At 40.3% G+C, this 26,010-nt stretch overlaps 1 protein-coding gene across 2 annotated transcripts in view; it reads left to right on the plus strand.

Annotated features, from left to right (window-relative positions):
* Positions 1–10,916, plus strand: part of ALKBH5 (alkB homolog 5, RNA demethylase) — a 123,918-nt gene extending 113,002 nt beyond the window's left edge. For both annotated transcript variants that reach the window (XM_069210095.1, XM_069210094.1), the window contains one exon: positions 1,172–10,916. In XM_069210095.1, coding sequence (XP_069066196.1) covers positions 1,172–1,370 — 199 coding nt within the window. In that variant the 3' untranslated portion in view covers positions 1,371–10,916. The remainder of the gene's footprint in view (positions 1–1,171) is intronic.
* The last annotated feature ends 15,094 nt before the right edge of the window (positions 10,917–26,010 follow it).

Here is a 26,010-nt window from a genome sequence, read left to right on the forward strand (position 1 = left end):
AATATTTGAGTGCTAAACAAATACCCATTTATAATACTATATATTTTTTCTATGATTTACCTACTTTTTAGCCCTGCTGTGCACGGCCTTTTGCATTTTAATACTTCTCCCATTCCAAGGTGACTGTACATGCAGAGTTTACTTGCAGCATGACGGCCATCTTGGATTGGCACAAGCATTAAAGTGCATTTCAAGAAGGTCTCCCACAACTCTTCCCTTTACAGATGTTTTTGCAATACCCGTGGGGGTGGGGTCAAGTCTCAGTAACGGCATTCTCTGTGAAGCGCAGGGAGGCACCAAAGCAAGGGCCTCAGAACGATGGGGGGGAGGGGGGAGAGTATCGGCAGGTAGCAAAGCAGAAAGTGAGGGCGAGTGAAAGTGAGGGACAGTAAAGGAGGGACCAGGAGAGCGGTACTTAGACCTCGAGAGGATGAGAAAATATTCCCTCATGCACTACAATGCAAGCACTGATTAAGGACTCGAAGCAAGAGAGCCAAGTGCCTGTCGGGGGAGGTAAAGTGTGGTTAAACATATCAGATGCAAAAGGCTTACACTGAAAGAATATTTTAGGCTGGTGGTTAAAGTGGGCTGACCCAAAGCCAGCTCTTAAGTACTTTCCTGAAGTATATTGAATATGGTAGGTCTGTCAAAGACCGACTGCTGAAGCTGTTGGTGGGCGATACTTAAAATGTCTTGTCCACCATATGGTGAACTTCTCACTGATCACTCTTGTTTCATTGGGGCACAACAGTAAAAAGAACATTGTCATTTGACTATAAATTATTTTGTTCAAGAGTATTTTGTTAAGCAATGTGAGTTTTTTTTTTTTTTTTTTTTCTTTTTTTTTTATTCATAACTTGTCATGAGGTCGTTCTTGAAAGAGCTACTGTCTGCCAGACCTATTTTACCTTTATATATACATTGATTGGACTCAAACAAATATTTCCCCCTCCCCCCTCGTGTTAACAGTTTATTGTATTATCCTGCCTCCTGTTGTGCTTGCATTGCAATGCAGGAGGGTTTATTTTGCGTCTCAAAAGTACACTAAATGTATCTCGTATGTATTATTCTGGCCTCCAAGGTAAGCCAGCCCTATTGTTTTCGCAGATTCTTATTTTTCATCGTGATTGGATCAGCATGTTTAATTTTATTTCATGTTTTTCTCCATTAGGCCTAGAATTTTAGAAATGGATAAAGAAGAGAACAGGCGCTCGGTTCTGCTCCCAAAACACAGCCGAAGGAGCAACTTCAGCTCAGAGAACTATTGGAGAAGGTCTTACGAATACACGGGCGACTACGAGGACGAGGGTCCTGAAGAGGTGATCGAGGATGACAGTCCTGCACGCAAAGTGAAAATGAGGAGACACTGAGAATTGTCTTTGGGACTTGTGCGGTTCCTGTAGTCTGTCTCCTGTTAATGACACTTTTCACGTTGCTCTTGTCTCTTTCTTCCCCTCCTACCCCCCCCACAGTTGACGATTTAAAACGGGAAAGATCTGAATGTTGCCTTTTTTTCCGGTGCAGAATGAGATGCCCTTGAAGTGTGTGAAATGTTACTCAGATTGGAGCTTTGTGCACCTACACAATGCAGATTTTGTGCAGATTGTGTTGATTATGCAAACCCCTGGCCTCTGGCAGTCCTGAGACCCGCCCCGTCTTTAGTACGCTTCAACTGACTCAAGTGGAAAGCTGCTGCTGCTGCCCAGATCCTGTGCAATTCAGTCCATGGACACAACCAGTTGTAAATGCAATATTTTGGGAGCGCCTTACATGATTATTTGGGTGTGGCAGCAACATAGAGTTTTTTTTTTTAATTTAAGCAACGAAAAGAATTAGTTATATTTGTCTGTAAATCACCCTTTTCCTAAGTTATGCGAAGTTTGATAAAGTATTGCCGCATCATAACACTTTCTGTGCACTTATTTCCCCGTGAGCTGCGTGAACTAGTCGTATGCCACACTCCCAACCCTAAAGTAACTCTGCCAGTGAGGCAGATCACTTGCATGTTACTGGGTTCATTTTGCTTCATTTAACTATAGGACTTGATGAAATGTCGATTAAAGGTTAAAGGAATGTTTTGCCACTAAGTACAAGCTAATTGATAACAAACTAGTTAGATTTTTGTCATTGCTTGGTGCAGATGTTTGTGGTAGGGTTATTCGTTCCAAATTGTTGGAGTTTTTGCCCCGAAAGAAATGCCTCTGCAGAGCTCCAGTCGTGCAGTTCTCAATTATTCTGACACTTGCGTCCCTCCTTGTGTGTACGTTAGTCACTCTTTTATTTAATAGTAGGTAAGAGCACAGATTTCACGAAGACACTCTGTTTTTGATTTGTACTGGATGGGGATAGCTCTGTTTTGATGTTTTCCTTTCAGCATGCAAATCCAGGATAGAAGGGCTGCTTCAGAGGACCTTGGGCTAGTCCACAGGAAGTAAAGTAGCACCAGTTCAGATGGCGTGAGGGAGGGTTATTTGCAGGAAGCGCCCCGGTTAATGAGGGGCATTTGTCTTCATTGAGATGCTCCGCTCTGCTCCTAGTGTTGGTGGGGATTCTTGACTGATGTAGTGTGATTCAGGAGGATTTAAACAACCCCAAGTAGGTCTTGCCGTAGTGCAAGGGAGCGTCAATGACAGGAAGCCTAGAGGATGAGCTGGTGACTACAGGTCGCATCCCAGTGCAAGCATTTTCCTTGGACAACTTTTTTTATTTTATTTTTTTACCACAAGAAGTGTCCATACTTAGGCAGAGCCTAAGCAGTTGCTTAAAGCATTGTTCATCTTGGTCTGCGGCTGTTTACAACTAGACAGCTGGAGCAAAAAGCAATGACCGGTAACCTATTGAGTGTCAAAAGAAGACTGCTATACCCCCATAATGTTTGATTGGTACCTGCAGGGGTTGAAGTGCCAGTTTGTACTTCGAACTGCATATTTGTGCTCTGACGTCCTACATTTACAAATGTTAACTTTTGGTGGGTGGCTGATTGCCTTGCTGCTTGTGTGCATTTTCCGAAGTCAACATAGATGCCCTTGTATATGGACTGCAAGGACATAAAAGAAAATGGCATGCTTTGGCGCAAGGGCCCTTACGTGGCATGGTCCTTGAAGAATGGCATTCAGGGAGGATCATCTTTGTAGTAAATACCTCATCAGCGAATGGTTAGAGGCTATACCCAACCTAATGAAATAAGATATTTCGGTCTGTTTTTATTGTGTTTTTTTTTTTTTGTTTTTTGCTGTTTCTGAGAAGACCCTGTCCCGCCCTCCCCCCGGTTTCCCTGGCAGTGTCCTCCCACGCCATCACTGTATCCCCACAACAAACAATAACCACACTACTCTGTACAGCATTTCCTTCTGTGCGATGGTGTCTCTGCAGGCATCACGTAAGGGGTATGAACCATCATCTGGCTCTGAAAGTGCTTTTCATCCTGTACATTCTTACCTGGCGGCCAACACTAGTGCACGACTTTCGGCTTCTGGTGGCAGGTGTTGAGCACCATGTTTCCAATAAGGGCTCCGCAGATGCACCTTTCTCTGTGGCCTGGAGCGCCTTTCTCGTTCTCCTTCACACACACGTACTATGCTACCCATTTAACTGTCTCAGTCGAGCAGACTTGCCATTTTTTTTCTTGATTATTTTTTGACAAAAATACTGTGTCCTTTTAGAACACAGGAAATGGCCGCCCATTTGTGCAGTTGTTGTAGAAGATGCCAGTAATTCCTATTTCTAATACCTCTGACTGTGTTCATTTTTGTTAACAATGCTGATTTGTCTTATGTAATTTCGTGGTCTCTTTTTCGATCTGCTCACGTTAAATAGCATAATGGTTAAAGTCAACCATAGTCTGGACAAAAATAGTGGTCTCCTGAGAGTTGTATCTGCCTTTTCATCGAGAAGGCCTACTTACTTAGAGGCTCCATGTGGATAAGAGACATGAAATTGTCACCAGCCTCAGTCTCTTCTGGCCCTGGTCACGGGTGACCTACTTTGCGGCAGTGATATATATTGAAGTTGCCAGTTTCTAAGCAGGTAGGCTGTCCTCATGTTCTGTAGCAACACTCTTGCTAGCTCCTTGTTGATTTCAAGTAGGCTGTAATGTAGGACCCTGTGCGACGGCGAACGATTAATTCAAGAATTAACTTTAGGTTTCATTGTTGGGCCTGATCAGTTCTAAAATGTTCTGCTTTGTGAGAACGTTTGTGGGAACTGCTGCTCTTGGTGAGCTGTTTTAATCTTTAAAAGTTTGAAATCAGTGCAAAATTACCTTCTCAAAGTTTCAGCATGTTTTGTTTGAAATATCACATTGTCTCTGGAATACATCAGACGGGCAGCCTCCTGTGTTGGCATCTTATAGTTATTTAGTTTAACTTTGGACTTTTTTTTTTTTTTTTAACCATTTGCAATTCCAGATGCAAACTATCTTGCATTGCTTTGCCCTTCAGACTGTTGCCAGTGCATGGTTTATAATTGTTTAGCATGCTGTGAGAATGAGTGTGTTGTTGTGTTCGTTAGACACACACATTTCCCTTGTTTCTCAGACCAAACCTGACAAACCTGCATACATAAATAAACCTTTGGGTTAGGAAAGTCTTATGTTTAGTGGTAGTGTTTTGCCAATTAACTTTAGTCATCTGCAAAAGCACAGGGGATGGACTTTTCCAAAAATGTGATTTAGCATATGAATCCTAACAAAACAGTGCGCTGTTTCTATAATGGTATGTCATTTTTTTTCTATATTTCCTGGACTTCCGAATCGATAGTTGCATTTGATTTTTTTTTTTTCTTGTTTTGTCAATTTTGTTTTTGTTGCATCTCGATAGTAACCATCAGCATTCCTTTTAAATTCCGCATTAATCTTTTGAAGCTTGCACATAGAGCAGCATGAAACATGCATGCAGCGGCAGTATTATGCTATTGCATTTGTATCGTCGCTGTGACTCTTCCGCATGCTGGGTTAGTGCACTGGGTGCAGTGCAGACTTGGCAAAGATGTCATTCATATTCATTCACTGCCTCCGAAATCCTGCCTCGTTTATTCCTGGGAGGCAGGATTCATTTTGAAAATTCGTCCAACTGGGTTTGTATGCAGAGCTGAAGACCAACCACAGATTGCAGATTTGCTTCTCTGACTTACACTTCAGTGTTCCATCTTTAGAACCACGTTTCCAAAGTGAAAATGGAATCTGGGTGCACGTAGCTGTCCATGGCACCCGCTGTCTGCTCCCCGAGATAGTTGCAGCTGTCGCTCTCGGAATGAAAGCTGTCCCTTGGTGGAATCTTTGACTTTGCAAATAGTCACCAAATGCTTTTGCCACCTTCCAGCAATTCAATGCTTTGCTAATGCAGGAGATGGAGCATAAATATTGATACATTTGCTTATGACCTGCAAGGAACAGGGGAACACTGCATTGTCACTAGATCTGCTTCAAGAACTGGTAGTTTGTGCTTCGTGAGTGTCATTGACAATTGCGACTTGATACACTTCATTCTGTTTTTTTCCATACAAAGTATGCCTCATTTTAAGCAGTAGGTGCTATATAAAGCGAAACCGTGTTTGGCCATTGGGCTGTTAATTGGTGATTACTATTTTGCCAGAATGTTAATACTAAGCTCCAAGTGATGCCAGTTTAGCATAGTATTGCAATGTTTCTGTCTCCTCCCGATGTTAAGATAGTGCCCTCAAGCTGTAAACACTTTGCAGTCTTCTCTCAAATCTTGGTGCAATCACTGCCTGACTCCCTGACTTTTAGTGCTGAAAGCAAGATCACTAGAAAAATTCTGTCCACAACTTCATGTTTGTTTGGTGGAGTTCCACACTCTTGTACTAAGTGGCCTGAATTAAACGGGGTTAAGTTATTTTGGAACATGTAGTTAGTATACGAGTATCCTCCTTAAAAATAAAGTTGAACTCCATCCACTACAGGCTGATTTCTACAAAGCCACTCAATTGGAGATTTCAGGAACTTCAAGATTAGGTAATGTTTGATAATAATGCAATTAGCGGTTATTTGTTCCTTTTCGTGTTTTTTTTTTTTTTTTTTTTTTTTTTTTTTTTTTTTTCGGTAATCCAATGTAGTCTGACATATTTCCATCTGCTTGCACGGATATTGCCACCTGTAGTACCCTCTGCCAAATCACTCCCCCTGTAGAAATCAGTTGATTTTTGTCGCCAGTTTGGAGTGTGAACTTGAGCTCTAAAAGGTGTGCAACTCCTGTGAGAATGGAACAGCTCAAACTACTGAGATGTTTGGTTCTTTTTTCAAAGCTGGATGAGCACTCTGTCTCTGGAAGATCAAGTATGCAACGAATATCCACTTGGTCACCATTGGTTTTATATTTCTTTGCCACAGCAGGAAAGGCATCAAACTCAGTTAAACTAAAACTTGTTCAAATTTCGGCTGACGTTTCAAGTTCCAAAAATGTATTCTGTTATCAATTTTATTCACTTCATTGCATTTGTGCTACTATCCGTCTACTTTTACTTCGTCTAGATATTTAGTGGATGTTAACATTTTCTTGCTAATGATGTCCTAGGAATGGTTTGAGGTTTCACCCATCACTCTACTCCTTGGGTTACAAATCTGTGTTCCTTCTCTAATAGTATAATGAGGAGTTTTAATTATAATGTATGACTACTGCGTGAAGAATTGCCAATGCATATGACTTTCCTGGATTTTAATGCTAAAATCATAGTTTTTGCTGCCTCATATGAAATTAATTCCCTGCTGTTTAGAAAACGTGTACACCACCCAAGGATTGAGGAGGATTTCTACTTTTGGAGGTTGTTGATGAGAACAGGTCTGGTAATTTCTGATATACAAGTCTCTCAACACAGGCGTGTAGATCCTTGAACCCCTAGTCCAATTCCATTTGAGAGGAATCACATTAGGGTCTATTCTCACATTTTATTTCTCATTGCCATTTGCAAAGCAAGGGAATTGAATTAAATTTGAAATCTTGTTCACAGATAAGTGCCCACTTTTCCGCACCAACCTGATACACAACACCAGTTTTTGGTAGTCTGGACTCTAAAAGCACCATAGAAAGAAACAAATTAACTGAAATTGTGACTTGACCAGATGAGGATTGGAAGAAAATACTTCTACGCTGTTGTAGCACAGAACAGAATCCTAGAGTGTCCACAATTTTTAGGATTGTCTCACAATTGCAGGTCTTCAGCAACAACCACAAAAAAGTACCCCAATATAAATCTATTGGAAATCTATGAATCGCTAACCATGAACAATGCCAGGATTTATTGAATTCACTTACTCTGTTGGACTGTCTGAGCCATGTTAGTGGCGCTAAGAGCTTCTGATTTATTTTTTCCTGAGGCTTGTGTGTGTTGGGTAACTGCTAATTAAAAAAAAAAAATTAAAAAAAATACAAACTTAATTGCAGTTGCAGGTGTGGTATGGCAACCTGGACTCTGCAAAAGATAGTGGTCCTTTCAGTTTTTTGTCTGCTCCTCTTTGAACAGTCCGATATAACTCAAGAAAAATGTTTGAGCTAAGAAGTAGAGGTACATTGGAACCTTCTTGCTATAGCAACTGAGACAAGTAAACACCCAGAGTCCATTTTTTATGAATATGTTGCTTATTGATATTTTTTAAACTATATGTTTTCATACACAGCAAGAGTAGTCTTTCATGCTGCAGCTGTTCACTAACAAATTACAGTTCCTGCGTTTTCATGATATTCTGTGCTAACAATGATAGTTTGGTAAAAGATTGTGAAGTAATTTGTAGACAGTTACTTTATTAGAGATTGAAAGATGCTCGACCCTTTGCCTTCAAGCCACACACCTCTCATCAATAATGAATCCTAAGTTAAGTCATCATCATTTGCTTTCTGTCTTGTTGGTAGTTAATTGATCCTTTGACCATATACAGTTCCTGGTTGTGAATGTGTCTTTACTCTTGCCTGGGAGTGTACAATCCTGTTGGCGTGATCTGTAATAATCAATGTAGCCAGACTTCAGATTAGCACATTTTAGCTAGAGAATGTTCAATGCTCTTTTGATGATAATGTTCATTTCGCCTGTTGCTGAGAGCCAAGGTGTTGCTATCTTTTCTTACTGAAGCTCTGTGTGGTTTTCCTACCACCTCTTGACCTTTGAGTGGGTGGGGCTGGAACGAGCAACATTGAATACAGGAGTGGGATTAGTAGTAAATTTCTGGGTCGTAATTTTCTCAAATAAAAATGCTACTAGGCTCTTGATGGTTCTAGTGTTAACTTGAGTGTGCCAGTCAATCCTGAATGATTACTGTCGGAGTACAAGTATGAATAGGTAGTTTATTTTTATTTATTTCGTTTTTGGGGGATGCAGGGAATACTCTTTGCCGTTTTTATTTGGTTGGCTGAAGATCATCATAAGTACGGGATCAAAAACCTCTTAAGATAGATTGCAAGCCATTCTCAGTTCCAGGAGCAGTTCAGTAATGCGTCGGAATTGCATCAGACCCCAATGCACCTTGGACTTCAAGAAAAACATGAAGGTTCACGGGGCTAATCGCATCCTAACTACTTCAAATTGAGGTACTACAAAGTCTTAATTGTAAAATGTAATAGATTTTTGCCCTGAATTCTATTATTCTCATGTGCCATTCCGTTTTGTTCCATTCTTAACATGTTTCCATCATCAGCTTTAGATCTTTTCCTGGATTCCCACTGAGGCTTCCATTGCTGGCGACACTGTACGCCACTTGGCGTCTTGAGCACCCAAACTAGTGGTTGTTGATATTTACCAGCTTATCATAGCAACATGCAAATATTCTGTGTCCTCCGAAAACTGGTTGGTAACAGCAGTGCATAATGACTTTTAGTGACACCTTAGCTGTTCATTCCTAGAGTTGGGCAGCCAAGCAGTGTTTAACTGCATCATGTGAAGCCATGCATAACATTCTTTGGCAGCGGGAACTAACTACTCTGCGAAAAGACCAATACTGCGTAACTGCGAATGGACAAACAACGTTCCAGCAAACATGCTAATGACGCAACAGTCACCACCACCGTGTAGCAGTTAGTTTACACCCGCTTTTTCTGACATCCCAGCAGAAGGCATTTGCATTTCTTGACCTGGCAACAGCGGCTATTAAGAGTGACCTCAAAGCAAAGCATTATAGCTTTATTACCTGATAACAAGTCATAACTACATGTAGTGACTCCTTTGTGCAGCAGACATCCACATTTGAAGTTTGTTAGGCCTCCGCCTGTAGGGTCAATCCACAGAGTCTTTAAATGTGTGTCTTATGTTTTTTGTTTTTGTTTTTTTTTTCATTTTCGTTTGATGTCTCTCTCAATTTCAAGTTCTTGAAGTTTTCTCTTTGTTGTGTTTTCTGAACACGTGTTCTGTTGCTTGCAAGCTTTTGAACATTGAGATATATTTTCTCACTGTGGCATCTCGAAGGCAAAGACGTTGTGTGTTCTGAAGTGCCATTGGCGCCAAGCACTTTATCCTTTCAGTTGTTGAATCTGGGTGGCACACACAGACCTACTGTTTATTTCCAGGGTCAGCTCAGTGTGCTTTACCTTTAAGCATCGATGCACTGAGCTTCTCTAAAAAGTTTGTAAATAGCTTCTTTGATGGTTTAAAAATCGCCATCTGTAGAATCTTTACTTTGAATGTGTCTGAATGAACGTTGATTGCACAACTTTCTGGTTCCATGGCATTATCTTACTTTTTGGTCCGACCGGATGACAAACATCATGTTTAATTGTTTTTAACATTAACTTTTTGGTAACTTTCAGCCAGGAACCTAAGCTATTCTTGTTTGACATCTATCTAATGGACGCATGTAAGGAATTTTGAAGCAAATGCGAGATCATTTGAGTGTTACAAATGTTGTTTTAAATATATAGGAATGTTAGTGGTAACTGCCTCACTTTTCCGCATTTGTGTGCAGTGCTATAAACATCTTTCCTTGAATGATTTAATCACAGCCACAGTAAAATGGAACATAACTCATAACGGTGGTGGCAAAGTATGGTGTGTGTATACCCAATTTACTGTTATTCCTTTCCCCAGACTAAAATGTTGGGTTACTCATTGGTTTACATGTTCTTTCCAGTCAGCAAAATGTCCGTCAATATGGTAGACATTTTAAAAACCTACTGTTCCTATAAACGCTGAATGAGCTGGTAGGTAGTTGCAGCCACCTAGTGAACATAGTTCAGTGTTGCTTTGTAAGTAACATATACCCTTCTAATAAACAGGTATAAAACGAAATTTAAAAGGTAAATAAGCTGTAGACACAGCTTGCTTAGCATTGTGGGAAAATTAAAAAGAGGCTACATTACGCTTTTTCGGAGTATTAAATTGCACACCAAGGATTCGTTGGAATTGTAGTTTGGACATGTCAAAAAGGTGAGTGAGCCCTGCTCCCTTGCCAAATTGTTTGGTAAAGCGTAACCTTCCTCATATGCAGCAACAATTTGTTCCTCCTGGCTGGAGAAAGAGTCCAGTCTTGTTATCCACCTTTGTCAGGCCAAAACTCTTAAAACGTTTTGTCTGGAAATCTTGGCTTTGCAGAAGGAAGGTTATGGTGGATTGCACATTTATGCAAATTTGCTGCCATATGTTTTTTCTTGGGTTATTTTGCTTTTAAGGACTCACTCTCTCTTCTGTTTTAAACAAAGTGGCAATATTTTTTTTTCCCTGCGATTACTCTTTTCGTCATAGGAAAAAGCCTTGTTTGTAACAAAGTTGTACAGTTCTAAAGTTTAAAATAAAGATGTATTGTACGGATAGATGTAAATGGAGGGCTCTATTTTATGTACAGTAAGGCGGGAGGGAGGGCTATTTTAAATTTTCAGTTTCTGAATTGTAAGATTGAGTTCTTCACTGTCAGAGCTGTTGACGTCCATGAATTTTTTCTTGTATAGAATGCATCATTTAATTAAATAAAACTGAAAAGCGTTGCTGTTTTCAACTTTAACATGCTTCTTTCACAGCAAATTCTCTGCCAACATACTCATTTCTTAGTGAACATAATTTCCTGATCTATTGGCAAGTGAACACCAAGTATTAATTTTCTACTTTCAGTGAAACTACAGTACTTCACATTGCAAACTCTGGAATCTGAATTGTAATTGTTAACCAAACTCATGTATAGAATTTCTACATGCTCACAAATGCTTCCGAAATATTCTCGTCCTGTAAACAAACAAAAAAAACAACAACAACAAAAACACACGTTCTATGTGGTGCCCTAACGAAGTGGACAATTATGACAACATTCCCGTTGTATCAGAGCTATAATATTAGTCTGATTGTGCTCCTGTTCGAGCATTGTATGGATTTTAGCAGGACTCATCATACACCTTTCAGATTGTACTGGACTCTGAACATACCAGGGCACCGCATCACACTTTTTTATTATTCCAGTGGCCTCTGTGATGGCCAACTTTCTGATCACAGTAGGGCTCTGAGTATGTCATCAATTTCAGTTTGCAGGAGTTCTAACTATGGTAGTTCTAAACATACCTGGGGAACCCAAGCCTCACTATGGACCTGTGGTATATTTGGCTTGGAAAATAGTTTGCTTTGATCGTCTTATTAGGGATCACTGTTTCACTTGTGGAGTTCTAATTATAGCAAAGCACAGAATATATCACTGTTCTGTTTCTTACATTAGTTTCTGAGGAAGTATCCTGTGAATGTCTATGGCAAATTTACTCTCAAGCATTCATTCAATTTCACAAAATGGAACTTTAAAGAAAAGGAGATTGTATACTGTCTGGCGTTCTGTACTTCATCAAATTGCGTAATTCCTAGGCATAATACGCCTTCTCACTATGCCACAGATCCCTTGTGCGCTATAATTGTGAACACAAACTAAACACTGCATCAGTGAATGGGCATTTATATTTTACAACTATATAAGCAATGGAAAGTCTCGTCAAAATATTATGGGCTAGTTGCACATGTTAGTTTGGCTTACACACAAAGCTGGTTTATCGACTCATAAAAAGATTTACTGGTGTAGAATTATTTGCATGAACAAATCTTACAGGATCTTGAAAGTAAGCTGGAAGTGGTAGTTCCAGTGTTGATATGCCCTGTGAACTTGTGCACACTCTCCAACATGCCTGTTTATGGGTATTCACCATGTCCAGTTACATGAAAATGGAATTCACAAAAGTTGCTACTACGACGCTTGAAAACCATCAACTGTCACAATATTCCAGGCCTACTTCTCTAAACTATAGTGATATTCTGAGTCATAAATCTGCACCACTTCATGTCACAGAACTTACATTGGTTCACCATTTTGTGTTTAGGGTCGAGCACACAAGCGCTCTGGCCTGTTGTAATCTCTCTGTGGGCTTTTAACTACGCCCACTGCTGCTGTTCATTCCTTGCTGTGCTTGTCTTAAATGCTTCATTTTTATTGGTGCATTTTGTGTGAATTCCCTCCCAGGCGATGTCACTAAGTGAACATTTTTGATGGCCCCTTCTCCGTTTTCGGTTTGCCTTTCATCCCAGACGCGATCCTTTGTAGACATTCACGCAGGGAGCCAGTAATTGTCCCGCAAACGACGGCCCTGGCGCTTTGAATTGACTTGTTTATGTCAACTGTATTACTTTTCATTTTCAATTTATGTGGCAAGAAAAGTCCAGTTAGGAATTTACAACACTAATGGCTCTAACTCAAGCAAACGTGCGACCCATTGCACAGCAAATGCTTGTTTAATATTGCGTTGTACCAAACCCATTTAGTTAAATGATGCCTTAGAGAAGTACAGTTAACACTGTTCTTTAGAAAGCGCACTTTAGTTTAGTAACTGTTCCTCTACCCTAACCATTGTTTTTTTTTTTTTTTTTTTTTTTTAAGATAAAATTTATTTGGTACATTTTATGATGAAAGCAGAGAATTTGCACATTAGTTTAACCCTCTGCAATCTTCGTGTTTTTTTCTTTTTGCTTCCATTCTTCTGCATGCGTTAGTGTTTAAGAAATGGTCGAATTGGGAGTATTCTAAATATTATGTGTTAAAATTTACAGACACATATTGAAACCACTGTCATTAATGCAAGCTGAGCTTACAATTTGATGTATTTCTTAGAGTTCTCACCTTACTTGTAAACGTGCTGCTTAATTGAAACTTACATACCATCTTGAGCATCTTATACATCTGGATGCATACCTTGCTTTAGCACCCGACACTCCTTGTCCAGCAAACAAACTAAACATTTGAACTTGTTTCTGAGAGTGAACAGTATGTCATGAGTCTGGCAATAGGTATTACACACCCCTGCCAAAAATGTGAGAATTCTAGGGGCCAGCCATAAAACATTAAAAAAAAAAAAAAAAAACTCTTTGCCCAGAACTGTTAATCTCTTCTGACCTCCACTATTTTACACGGGCAGCCTGAGATGTTTAATTTTCATTTTGCAGAATTGTTTTTCTAGTTGTTTAATTTGTAATACTTTACATACTGACTGTAGTAATAGTGTGTTATCTTCTTTTTGAATCTGTAACAGGTTCACCTAGTGGTCACCAACTGGTTTTCCAACCACATACCTGCAGGTACATTCTCTTATCACTCCATCTCACCCACCCAATTTATTTGTTTTAGTTTTCACAGGAAGTTTTATTATTATTATTATTATTATTATTAATAAATGGTCTGAGCTTTTTGGATATTGGAAGTGAGATTCTCACACAGTGCTGGCCTCTAGAGTGGATATTGGAAGTGAGATTCACACACAGCGCTGGCCTCTAGAGGTTGATCTTGAGAGCTTGTTGAGAACTATTAAACATACCCTGGAGGGATTGACTTTGAGGATGTGTGGGAAGCAAACTGTCCACATGACATTGGATACCTCTCCATGAACATTGTTTGTGCTGTCTTCAGATTTCTTTGTGTGCTATCTAGCCTTGTTTCAGTTATGTTATGGTTGTTCGAAATATTAGCTTTATAGTACAAGGGTTTGAGAAAGCAAAGAGTCACTGGAGTACACCCTCAACAGAGATCTACTTTGTGTGTGTTCAATAGTTGTTCATTATGTGACATAACATTTTACTGTGCTCTAATGGAGTTTGTAAATGCATCAGAAGCATGAAACCAACTATTAAAAGGTCTTGTCTGTGCCATTCCCAGCGTCTGCTTTTCAGCTAGATTAACGCTGGTTTTGGCAAAAAAAATGTGACCTTTGACAATTCAAGTAGAGGGCTTGGGCGTAACATTAGTGAAGCAGGTGGTGTCAGTTTCTAACACACTTCAGCACTGACACGTTGCAGGCAGTGGACACGATGTGGTCAGTGGTTATTAGGATTTTCCTGGCAATTATGATTACAAACCAATACTACTCATGCCATTACCACTTCTATCATTATCTCATCACTTTTACCTAGTCTGATATTACCTTGTTAACCTCCAGCTAACATTACATTTACCAATATCTGTTTCTTTGTTACGATCTTCACAACTTCCCAATCTATATTAATTGCGCTGTCAGTTACAAATAAAGAAAATGCATGTTTTTTAAAAAAAAAATTAACTTCAGTACTGAACCGCTACCCAAATACTAACCTATGCTAAATACTTCATGCATTCAATTGCAATACAATAAATTCCATTTAATTGTGCAGTTCATATCTTATCAGCAAATTTAATTACTTTTCATTTAATACAGCTTTAATTAAGGAACACTTATTGTAACCCCAAGGCTTACCCTAGTATATTTTAAGTGTCACTCTAACTCTAACCACTATTAATATTCAATGATATCACTTTAAGTAAATTAAAATCTCTTATACGCTTCAAAAGCCAACCCAAAACGTTTTGTTTTTCATGTAACCTTATCAATAATTTTATTTTAATAATTGTAATTTTAGTTGACAACCATAGGATTAAATGCATATCTGAGAAACCGTCAGACATCTTGGTTGACAACACATAAGAATCTTCAGCATTTAAAGTGAAGGACATTAATGGCAACTTGCCTCCAGTGCAGATTCAAGTAAAGGGAATGATATACAAGTAGCTTATGCTCACTGATGAAAAATCATATGACCCATGCCCTATACGAGATGCGTTCATGAGCCAATGTGCATATGACAAAGAGGCTATGTAACAATTCAAATCATATTTACAAATGATTTGGATTTTTGCAACCCTCCCCTAATTCAAAAGGTTGTAAATATATATATATTGTTCTGGTAAGCACAGTCCGTTTACTCATTTTTGCTTTAGATCCAGTGCAGGTAAAGGTGTCATTGCCTCTGCTAGTATACTAATGTGGTTAAAGGTATGCCACCTACGTGGATTGCAATCACTTGAGTTGCTCAGGGACCTAAAAGGAGGTATGGTGAGCATTAGTAGCCCAATGAAGGGGCCACCCAATCGTTGGTCCTGTGATAGATCCCATAGCTGCAGAATATCTCCTACTTTGATAAAGACACTTAAAAGCTGAAGGATATGGCTTCCATCTCACTTAGAAGTGCAAATCTAGCACTCTTGGATGGACGAATTTGCAGAAATAGTTGATCATGGAGGCTCATATACTAGAAAAAAAATCAATACATAATGTGACAGGTTAAGTCTGGTGGAAATTGATTTATAGCATGCCGTTTGTGCATGTCATGGAACTGTGGTTCTAACAGCTTTAAAAAGTTAAGAAAATACCTGCAGGCTATCTAGTCGAAGATGGTGGCTGTTTGACAGCCAGGGACTACTGTCCAGATGGGAAGTTTATAGCTTTCTAGTGATGCATGTGCAATGGTCAGATTATGGCAAGGGTAGTTTTTTTAAATATGTGAAACGGACTCAGACAGCCAGGGGAGTCTGGACAGAAGCCATTGAGGCCTTGGGGGTAACAGAGACTAGCCACAACCAGTATGCAGCATTAAGTCAAGGCTCTGAGTAGGGAAATCTCCCAACACTAGAGGGCAATGGAAAGACCGAAGAGAGCATGTCTTCCAGTAAAGGCGATATCTAGCTATGCTAGGTTTAAGAAGATCTGAAGTAGCGTGCTAGAAATTATTCCCAAATCAAAGAGTCAAATAGTGATACAAGTTTGTCTTACTAGAAACCATATTCACAAAAAGATGCATTGCAGTTCATTCGATTAGATCCAGAAAACCTCAACTAAAAAGCTTGATCAGGGACATCCCATAACGCATTAGTGAGGAGAGTCACAAGAAGTTCCCAAGAATATATGATACAATAACCAAAGATCTGGCTGAGGGCCATGATGGTGCAGGATATGACAGACTCTGGTTCCCAAGTTTCCATGAAGAGGCAATGATAAGTGCTGGTCGAAGGACTGTGTTCCACCAGCGACAGAAAAAATGGTCAGGTGAGTGAGGCTGATGTTTGGAGCTCGGGTAAAAGGATAGCCAGTGCTGGGAAGAGGAATGGAACGAAAATACGAGGAGGAACCCTCTGTGTTCCTGGAGCTTTCTGTAGTTTGGTAAAGGCGTGCCATGGGTCTGTGTTTGCTGCACAGCCTATGATTGTAAATGTACCAAGCAATTTTCCAGGTTATTGTCTATCGTCAGGTGTGAACAATTGCAAAAGTAAAGATGTTATAAAAAAAATAAAAAAAATAATTGTGCTTGTATTTAGCCTTGTTTTCTAACATAGGGCAAGGGGATAAAATGGAAAAGCTCATGGAATGTCAAACATGAACTGTAAAGGTATGCTTAAGGAGTGGAAAAAACTGTACAAGAAATTATATCACCCAACAAATTGTGGCGCTGTGCACACAAACACTGATCTAGGTTGACACTTTTAGGCCCATGGTGCAAACACAGTCACTTACTTTGCCAACACCCTGTTTGTGACTCGAGTGGACGATGCCCAGCAACAGCAGCTGCTTACCTCATAGAGCAGTAGTATGCCGTAAACTATGGTTTCATGGAAACAAGCATTCGTTTACTCAGTTGTTTCCAAATATATGATTTTCAATCCCACCTCCAGGTATTCTACAGTAGAAATGCCCAATGAGGAACCTTCTGTGGCAGAAAAGGTAGATTAAGTGGTTAATGTGCAAAAGGAGGTGGGTGTAACAGACATCTGGCCTATCTCAGTTAATTTTTTATCTTAGTTACGAAGAAGAGTGTGCTCTTTCTGATCTCAGTGGCTATCATCAGCAAAGACATGGGCATAAGATGCAGTCACCATCATCTGCTGTGTCCGAGGAGTGTTCCGGTGCCACGCACAGGTCAAATGTAATAGAAGTTCCTGAAGTCTATTACTTCCTGAAAAGCCAGGTTTTCAGCCTTTTTTGAGCTCTTTGACATTGTTCAATGTAGGGAGCTCGAGAGGGAGCTTTTTCCATGCTGCTTGTCTTAGATGGACAAGTGACCTTCCTGCCGCTCTAACACAAATTCTGGGAGTAACAGCTAGCAGTTTATTAGCAGAACTCAGTGTTCTTGACAGTGTATAGAAGCTGAACCTTGTTCTGTGGCAAACTGCACCGATCTGGTAAAGTTCCCTGTGAACTAATGCTAGTGCCTTGAACACGATATTTTTCCTGATAGGGATCAAGTGAAGAGTGTGGTGTGGGGACATACGCACTCTTAACTGGCAAATTCAGAAGAAAATGTTCTGCTGCATTCTGGACCACCTGTAGCCTGTGTTTGGGCAGACCAAGATAGAGGGCATTACCGTAATCCAGTCTCGAGGCTATCGGGGTCTGGATAACAGGTTTTTTTTTTTGTGTGTTGTAAAGGACAGGTAATGGAGAAACCTTTTTATGTAGTGCAGACTTCCAAAGCAATTGATTACCACAGACTTCATTTGTGGCTTAAAGAACAAAGTGTCAGTGTCTGTGCAGCGGGAGAGGGAGCATCTTCAAGCCAGAAGTTCTGACACGTTTCAAGGGGAGTGTGACCAAAGAAGAGAATTCCTGTTTTGTCAGCATTGTACTTGAGTTGATGTACGGGCATCCAATGGAAAACCGCAGTCAGGCAGGTTTTAATCAACATCCATGAAATCTCTTCTCCCTTGCCACGTGGGAACAACAACAACAACTTAGTATTGTCAGCATAAGATATAACTTTTGCCTTTTGGGCTTCTGCTATCTGGGCAAGAGGAGTGAGATCAGTGTTAAATAGTGTTGGTCTCAAAGCAGAGCTCTGGAAGACTCTCACTGGCAGCTCACGGGGTTTTGAGGAGAAAGAAGAAATCCAAACCTGTTGAATTGAATTCAAGATATAAAGAAAGCTGCGGAGTCACGTTCCTCTCTAGTATTTTAGATAGTGCCGGTAGTGAGGAGATAGGCCTGTAGTAAGACTGGACACCCAGGTCCGCAGAGGGTTTCTTCAACAGGGGCTTGTTTCCAGGAGCAGGGTGCCATAGCTGTCACTAGCGAGGCATTAAGTACCTTGTTTGCCAGAGGATTGAAGGCACCCGACCCTGAAGTTAACAAGTTGGGCAGGCAGGAGTCTGACAAATAATCTGATTTGTTTGCCTAAGGCTAACAAAGATCTCGTCCGTGAAATAGGTTTGGAGCTGGAGAGAGTTGCATTGGTTTAAGTGACAGTGCTTGCCTGTATACTGTCCAATAGATCTTCACCGGGCTGAGAACCGGAGGACAGACTGGCTTGAAGAGCCAAGATCTTATTGTGAAAGTAGATTGCCAGGTGTTCACACTGGTCCACGAGAAGCGGTGAGACCTAACACAAGCTGCTGGGAACATAGGGCCAGCTGTATCATGTTATCCAATCGCATTGTGATTAGTTTTTTTGCGAATCGCAATTAAGTAATCGCTATTGGAATGTATGAAACGCCAGGAGTTTCATATTGCCATTTGCAAGGGCTCGCAAATGGACCTACCTCATCAATGTTCATGATGTGGGTCGCAATTTGCGAGCCATTGCGAATGGCTACAATCACAGGGATCGTGGCCTGCTGGGCCCAGCAGACCACCATGCCATGTCTGTAATTGCTTTTCAATAAAGCAATCCTATTTTTTTTTTTTTAATGCAGCCCTTTTTCTTCAAAGGAAAAAGGGATGCGTTTAAAAATGAAAAAAAAATATATATATCTTTTCATTTTTTAAGAGTAGGCAATATTCGATGGGACAACTGCCTGCTCTTAAAAAACGTTTTTGCATGCATCACAGAGGGGAAGGGGTCCCTTGGAGACCCCTGCCCCTTTGCGAATGTGTTAACACCTACTTGAAGTAGGTGGCAACTGCGATTGTTTTGCGACCGCATTCACGGTCACAAAAACAATAATTCATACCTCTGCGATTCGGTATCCGGAAGGGAGGCCCTTGACACGCTCCTTCCTAATACCGAATCGTTATGTAGTCGCAAATCCAATTTGCGGTTCGGTAACAAGTTACTGAATCGCAAATTGGACTTGTTACATACCAAAGCGCATTTTTGCGATCCGTTTGCAATCGCAAAAATGTTTGATACATCTGTCCCATGAAGTTTTTAACAATTTTAAAAATGTCCATCGCTTTGTCCCTTGCTCTTTCAATGTTATCCTCTACATACCTTTGTTTAGCTGTTTTGATTTCAACATTGTATTTCTTGAGAGCCATTATCATTACTGTTGTATTTTTTGCCATTGTCGTTCTAAGGCTTTGCACCTCTTCTTTTCTACCTTGAGGCTGTTTGAAAACCAAGGACTGGAAGGCTTATTTCTACTCGATCTTAGTGGAAGGTGTGACAGCAGTTTATCAGCAGTCATGAATCCAGTTGTCAGGGAGTTGTCATCGTCCTCGACCGAGCCTGAAAGAAAAGGGTGCTTCCTTCCAGGGAGCTTAAAAATTTCACAGGTTGCACTTTGTGAAAGGCTTTGAAAGGTGCGAGGGGACCTGGTTAATCGACGGTGTGCTTATATTAGGACCTGCCAATAGAATTTAATCAGGTAGTGGTCTGACCAAATTTGAGGGATGGGATCTTCTATTTGCAGAGTAATGTTGGAGAACACCTCATCCAGCACATGACCCGCTTGGTGAGTTGGACTAAATATATTTAGAATAAGATCCAAGGATGTCCTGGTTTCTCTCAGCTTCTATACCTCACTGTCATCCACCTTATCCATGTGAAGAATGAGATCCCCCAAAAGCATGACGTGTGCATGACAGTGCTACACGTGCCACAACATTGCTGAAGGATTGAAGCAGGGCTTAAAATGTACTTTCCAACTATGTTTTGATAACTCTGCTCCAACACGAAAGCGCTTCAAGGGAGATTCCCATTTAATCATACAGCCAATTATCTATAGTCCCAACCAAACTTATATGGATTGTGACTCTTGCGGAGCCAATGCATAAAAGCAACCTAAAATTGTTGTACTGAAAAATCGTATTTTTATTTGCTATCATGCTGCCATGCCAAGTCAACAAACTCAATATCCTGTTAGCAGATGAACCATAAACCAACTTCCACAGAACTAAAGATTGTACTGAAATTTCTAAATTTGTTTATTCTACTCTTAGTGGCCATCTGAATTTCAATTTAATTAGACCATGCAACTATCAGTTTATTTCCAAAAAATCAGCACATTTACAAAAATATCCTTCACAAGGAGCACAAAAAGTACCTAGAACTTTGATATCCAGGACTACAGAATGCTTGTTTGTTACCTATGGACTTCTTCAAGATAATGTCCTGTTCAATTCGACTTTAGATGAATAGGTTGTGGAATGCTCAAAAATGATATCAACTTGTATGGTCAGCACTGAGAGGAACCATGAGGGCATGTCCGGAGCCGGTGTTGGGAGTACAGTACTGTGAGACATTTGTCTTATTGATTTGGATGCCAAAATAAATGTGCAAGGAGGGGTACACATTTTCTATTTTTCATTAACCTGTTCGGAGCGGGTTGCCTGAACCAATCCTCCCCCAGGGACGCTATTTGGAGATCTAGGGACAGTACCTGAGTTTGTGATGGATTCGTAGGGCAAAAGCAACTACTTCCCTAGACAATAGTTTTTTTTTTTTGAGTCTTGTTACCGATTTACATTTCAACCCACCCTACCTGGGCTTGCGATTAAACAAAGCCCCATGTTTTAGCAATTTTCTTGAAAAAATAAATATTAAAATTGTACCGGTCTCTGAAGCTCTGCCTGAAGCCATTTGGAAATGTCTACCAAAGACAGTTTGAAGTTTGAGGTTGAAGCCCAATGGGTGGAGCTGTTTTAAGTGTTGTAGAGCAGGTTCCAGATAAAGAACGTGGGAGTCTGGGGTTTTTGCCCAACACTGCATACCGGTTGTGTGGTTTCTTGGTGGTGTTGAGAATTTCTGTGTGTAGCCTGTCGTCTGCATGTTGTGGATTTATCAATTGAAGGGAACGTCAAACTGAAAACTATTGTAAAAGTGAATTAATACTTTATGTGCTATTATAACCCTACACCTAATGGAATCCAGAAAGCTTTCCCCGTCTGCTCTCAAATTGGGATTGATAGATTGGCAATTTTAAATTGTGTCGATGTATAGAGAATCTCCTTTACATTTTTTCAGCAAAATAGGATTGTCCCTCTGCGAGATCTTTTTATGTTCAAAGTATGACATTGTAATTGCCCTTTGGGTAGCAGTTATCATGATCTTGTCATTAATCAGCTGTTAACATGTGCGTGTCTTTCATGTTAATTCAAGACAAAATCCCAGAATTGGAGAAAATGACAATTTTATGGAGCTCAGTTTAGGTAGCATATTAGCCACAGGCATATTCAAATCCTCATGGACTAACATTTCATGTATTGTAATCTCTGGATGAGTTAATCGATTAATCCACAAAAGTGGTTAAAGTGCTGCAAGGTTAACAATGTTGTGAACCATCAATCACCTTCCCAATTTAATTGAGTGGGTGCTGTGGGGAAAATGCAGTAAAGTTATGTAGCACCTTTTATCAACTGGTCAAAGTTGCTTTTTGGAGAAACAAAGTTGACACGAGCTTTTAATAATTCCTGACTGCTACTGGGTTTTTTTAAGTGATGGAGGAAGGATTAGAGGTGTTTGAGCAAAGTTTAGGACCGTCTCCTGTCTTCTTTACATCAGAATGGCTCTTGAAACCCTCCACTCTGCTGTAAATTAACCTATTGCAAACTGGTGCACGTTGGATGAGATTATTGCTGGGAGGACCAGAAAGTAAGAATTGAGCCTCTGGCAACAACATGGCTACTTCTACCACAAGCTTTAATTCCGCTGTGTCTGGTGCTTGATTTGTATAAAAAGTGTAGGTTTCCCAAGTTTTCATTTGGAGCCTGCTGCTGTCGAAAGCCAAGTTGCCAAATACTAGAGCTAACTAATTTTGAATCAACCTCATGCCTTTCTTCCACCACTTTTTGTTTCTTTATTTCACTCCTTAAGGTTCTTTTTCAGCCTGCTTTTTTTCGTTGCCACTGTTTTCCTATTTTTTCTTTCCTCCTCTTGCTCCATTTTCTGATTTTCTTCTTTTACTCTGGGTCAAAGTCTGATGGATAAAAGGAAGTCAAGTCCTGGTCTCCAAAAATGATGGTCTACTACCTGCAACCACTGGCACAAATAAAGCAATGGTTGTGCAGTTCATCCTGCCACCCAATACTAAGACTTGCATTAATTACTAGTGCTAATATTGTTGTGATGTGTGTAGGCTTGTTCTGCTCCTCTGTTTTCCTTTTTCTCGTTCGTTTTGCCTTGCTTGCATTTCCCACCTTTTTCTCCTGACCCTTTTGCTCAGATCACCTGGGCCCGATTCAAGCGTAGCACTCCTGAGAGTAGTGCTACTGAGAATTCTTCCTCTTCTGTAGTTTGCACCTCCTAGTTTAGGACACACTGCTAAGTCACATGACATTTACTGGCATGTGGTCTGACTTGCTCTCACTATTTCAAAGCGTACTTAAGCCCACCCTACACATCGAGGTAGAGGGTCGAGAGGTTAAGGGTGACTTCCAGTGATTATTTCTCTGTTTTGCCCTGAAAGGTCCTACAGACAACTCCCATACTTTTTGCCTCCCTCAACCTAGCCTCATTGACTGATACAGTTGATGTTTCTGAAGAGATCACTGTCAGGTGGTTGCACACCACCGCTCCTGAGTGGACCTCTTAGACTAGTAACGTCTTGCAGATTACCTTTGATATTTAGTGGATTAAGGGACCTGGGCTCTCCTTAAGGATTCACTACATTGGTAGGCACCCCTTATGCACATGTAAGCTCGATCTGAAACCGTGTGGCTATCCCTGGCCCTGAGCTATAATATATGTTCTAGGTAGAAAATGTAGCAAAGATGCATTGTTGCTCCTTCGCCTTGCTTAATGTTGAGCTCCCACAACACCATGTAAAAGACCAATGCTTCTGAGAGTAATACCTGCAATCTCAAGGTACCATCTTTCAGATGGAGACATAGCTCGGGACATAGTGAAAGGTTATGAAGAACTCCCTCTTCAAATAACGTTGAACTAGGCTATGGTTGAGTCTTCTGCTTACCTACTCAACATCCACAGACCCAATCCCAAGGGTTATGCTTGAAAGCCACCTAGCTGCATTGCAAGTTTTTTTCAAGAACCTAAATATATAATTGTCCTAGTGCTTTTTTCCTAAGTTTTGTCAGTTCACACCTTAAAGTTTAACCAAAGCGCAATGGCAAATTCAGATGTCCAAGGAATGGTGTTGTCTTTGTCCCCAATTGCCTCCGGTTTGCTTCAGGACTTGTAAAGCTTGATACTTCTCCTTTCAGATATAAGATTTGTCTTTCTTTCTGCATACAGTAAGCCACCCACTCAGCCCACCTTTTTGAATTATTATGCGTTTCTGTTAGTAACTTGCTAGCTAGGGACTTGTTTATGTGGCTTTTAATTGAGCGCAATAATCTTTTGGTTACTGGTCCTACCTAGTACTAGAGGTTTAACTTTTTCTACAGCTGTTGAGATTTTCTTTACTCCTGCTGCCTCTCGTGATTTTACAGCAAGACTAAAACCTGTTTTCATGCTGTCTTTAGTTAATGTAGCAGCGAAGAAACAATACAAAACTATATTCACTTTGAGACATAACAAAATCTGCCAACTGAAAACAAGCAAACAAGCCAGAGACTCCTTTCTACAATAATACCATTGATAGTAAGCAAAACGTCCTCTTTCCTTGCTGCTTACAGTCTAGATAAGTATATGCTGCCATCTTTCGAAGTTATACTAAAGGTTAATGTTTACTATATTTCAAGGTTTATATGATTCATATTGTATCAACACCCTTTAACTCTTTTTGCCCTCTAAGTGTGCATGCTCATCTTTTCCCCTCATGCCTCACGATGTTCGCTCGGTTGCTCGAGGCATCTTTTTTTCGTACACGTTTGCAGCCAATACAGGATGGCCCTTTGACAATGCAATGTTTTACTTACTGAGCCTGTTGAGTTCACTTCCTACCAGGTCAGCATTTGCTGCTGAGGGCTGTCATTCTCAATGGATACCCGGCACCCACACCCACTCCCACCTCTGTAGGCAGTCTTTGTGAGTCCCACGTCGGCTGCTGCTGAGGCCCGGCATCTCTGGTAGAAATGAGACACCACCTCTCAGGCCTAGACCCTCCCTGAGAGGCGGCTATCTAACTTTTGTTTCAAGTTATCCTATCTGTCAGTTTCGATATACAAAACAAGACTTTGCTGTGTGGACTATTTATGCTGCCTTGAGACAATACTAAATTATTGTATCAAAGCTGGTTTCTTGGTACATAAGATATGAAAATATATTGATTAATTTGGGTTAGTCCACCAGCCTGCCTCACACTTGAATTTTTTTAACTCAGTAATTTGTTATTTTTTTCTGGGCATGTATTACATTTTCCTTTTTAAATATCTATGTACATAGCTATGTTCATATTGGATGATGGCTTCACAATGCCCATTGGTGTTCTACAGTGAAACGGAATCAGAAATTTAGAGACAATCTAAATGCAATTATTTAATCACATAAAGTAAGCAATATCATCAATGCATTTAAAAAATACATATTGAAGCGTTTATCGACTAAATTTTAAATTCGAAGTCTGTAGCCCATCCTATGTGGGCAAACAGAAAGTTCTGGGTTATTCCTGTTGCACAATAACAAATGCATTTGGCACAACCTATATACCACCAACACTGGCCAATCATGTTGATTTTCAGTCAAATATGCTGCTGTACGTAGAAGGACTGTGGCTACTATTGTAACATCTTTTCTACAGGCTAGTGCTCAGCCTTCTGAGCCTTTGCCTCTCGAGGATTCTTCAATTTTAGTAGAGGAGGCTACCCTTCCAGGACCCTCTGGTTGTAATATAAATGTTGACCCAATTATGGTAGCCTCGAATAGGTGGAGTTTGAATGATACTAATGATGACAGCTGTTATGGTTGTTATGTGGGTAATGATTGTGGCACTGGTTTCTCAAACTCAGATGAGGCTTTTTGGTTCAGACCGCCATAAAAGAAACATAAAACAAAATATGTGGATGGTTCTCTTGATGATCCAAGTTCCAGTAACCTCCTCCCCCCCCAAAAATTCTGTGGACTGAACGCCATCAGCGCATGTTGGAATGAATTTATCAAGTAGGTTGAGAACTCCGAGAGATAAACAGATATGCTCCTGGTTGCTTTCTGGGTATGGACATCCAGCCATGTACAATATAATTTCTTTCATTCCAGCTAGAGATCGAAACATGTTAGCATTTGGTTGAATTGTCAGGATCAATTACTAGAGCTTCGGAGACTTCAAGTAGAATACTGGTCATTGTGGAGGAAGCAAGGCCAAACTGGACACAGCTATTAGTCTATTAGGCAAAGCCAACACAGTCGTAGCTCACAAGAATTGGACAGGTAAAGGTTCAAAAGGTTCCCTTTTGAAGAACAATTCCAAGTTGGGTAAAATAGCAGCTTCTGCAATGGGCCCCCCTAGCAAAACGAATGCCTTTGGGGAGTATTTTATTAAAGAACTCGGTAAACATGTGACCACCTATGTATTCTTAAACAGGGCACAGTATTCTCTATAAAGACCTCTAGGACAGCATATTTTTGGAAGGGCTGCAGAGGTAAGTGCTGCTTTCCCAGCTATTACAGCTCAAAAGGCAGCTAATTCCATAGACCTTTAAATTTCTCATC

The sequence above is a fragment of the Pleurodeles waltl genome, chromosome 10, assembly GCF_031143425.1.
Source record: "Pleurodeles waltl isolate 20211129_DDA chromosome 10, aPleWal1.hap1.20221129, whole genome shotgun sequence".
In the NCBI taxonomy this organism is placed as follows: domain Eukaryota; kingdom Metazoa; phylum Chordata; class Amphibia; order Caudata; family Salamandridae; genus Pleurodeles; species Pleurodeles waltl.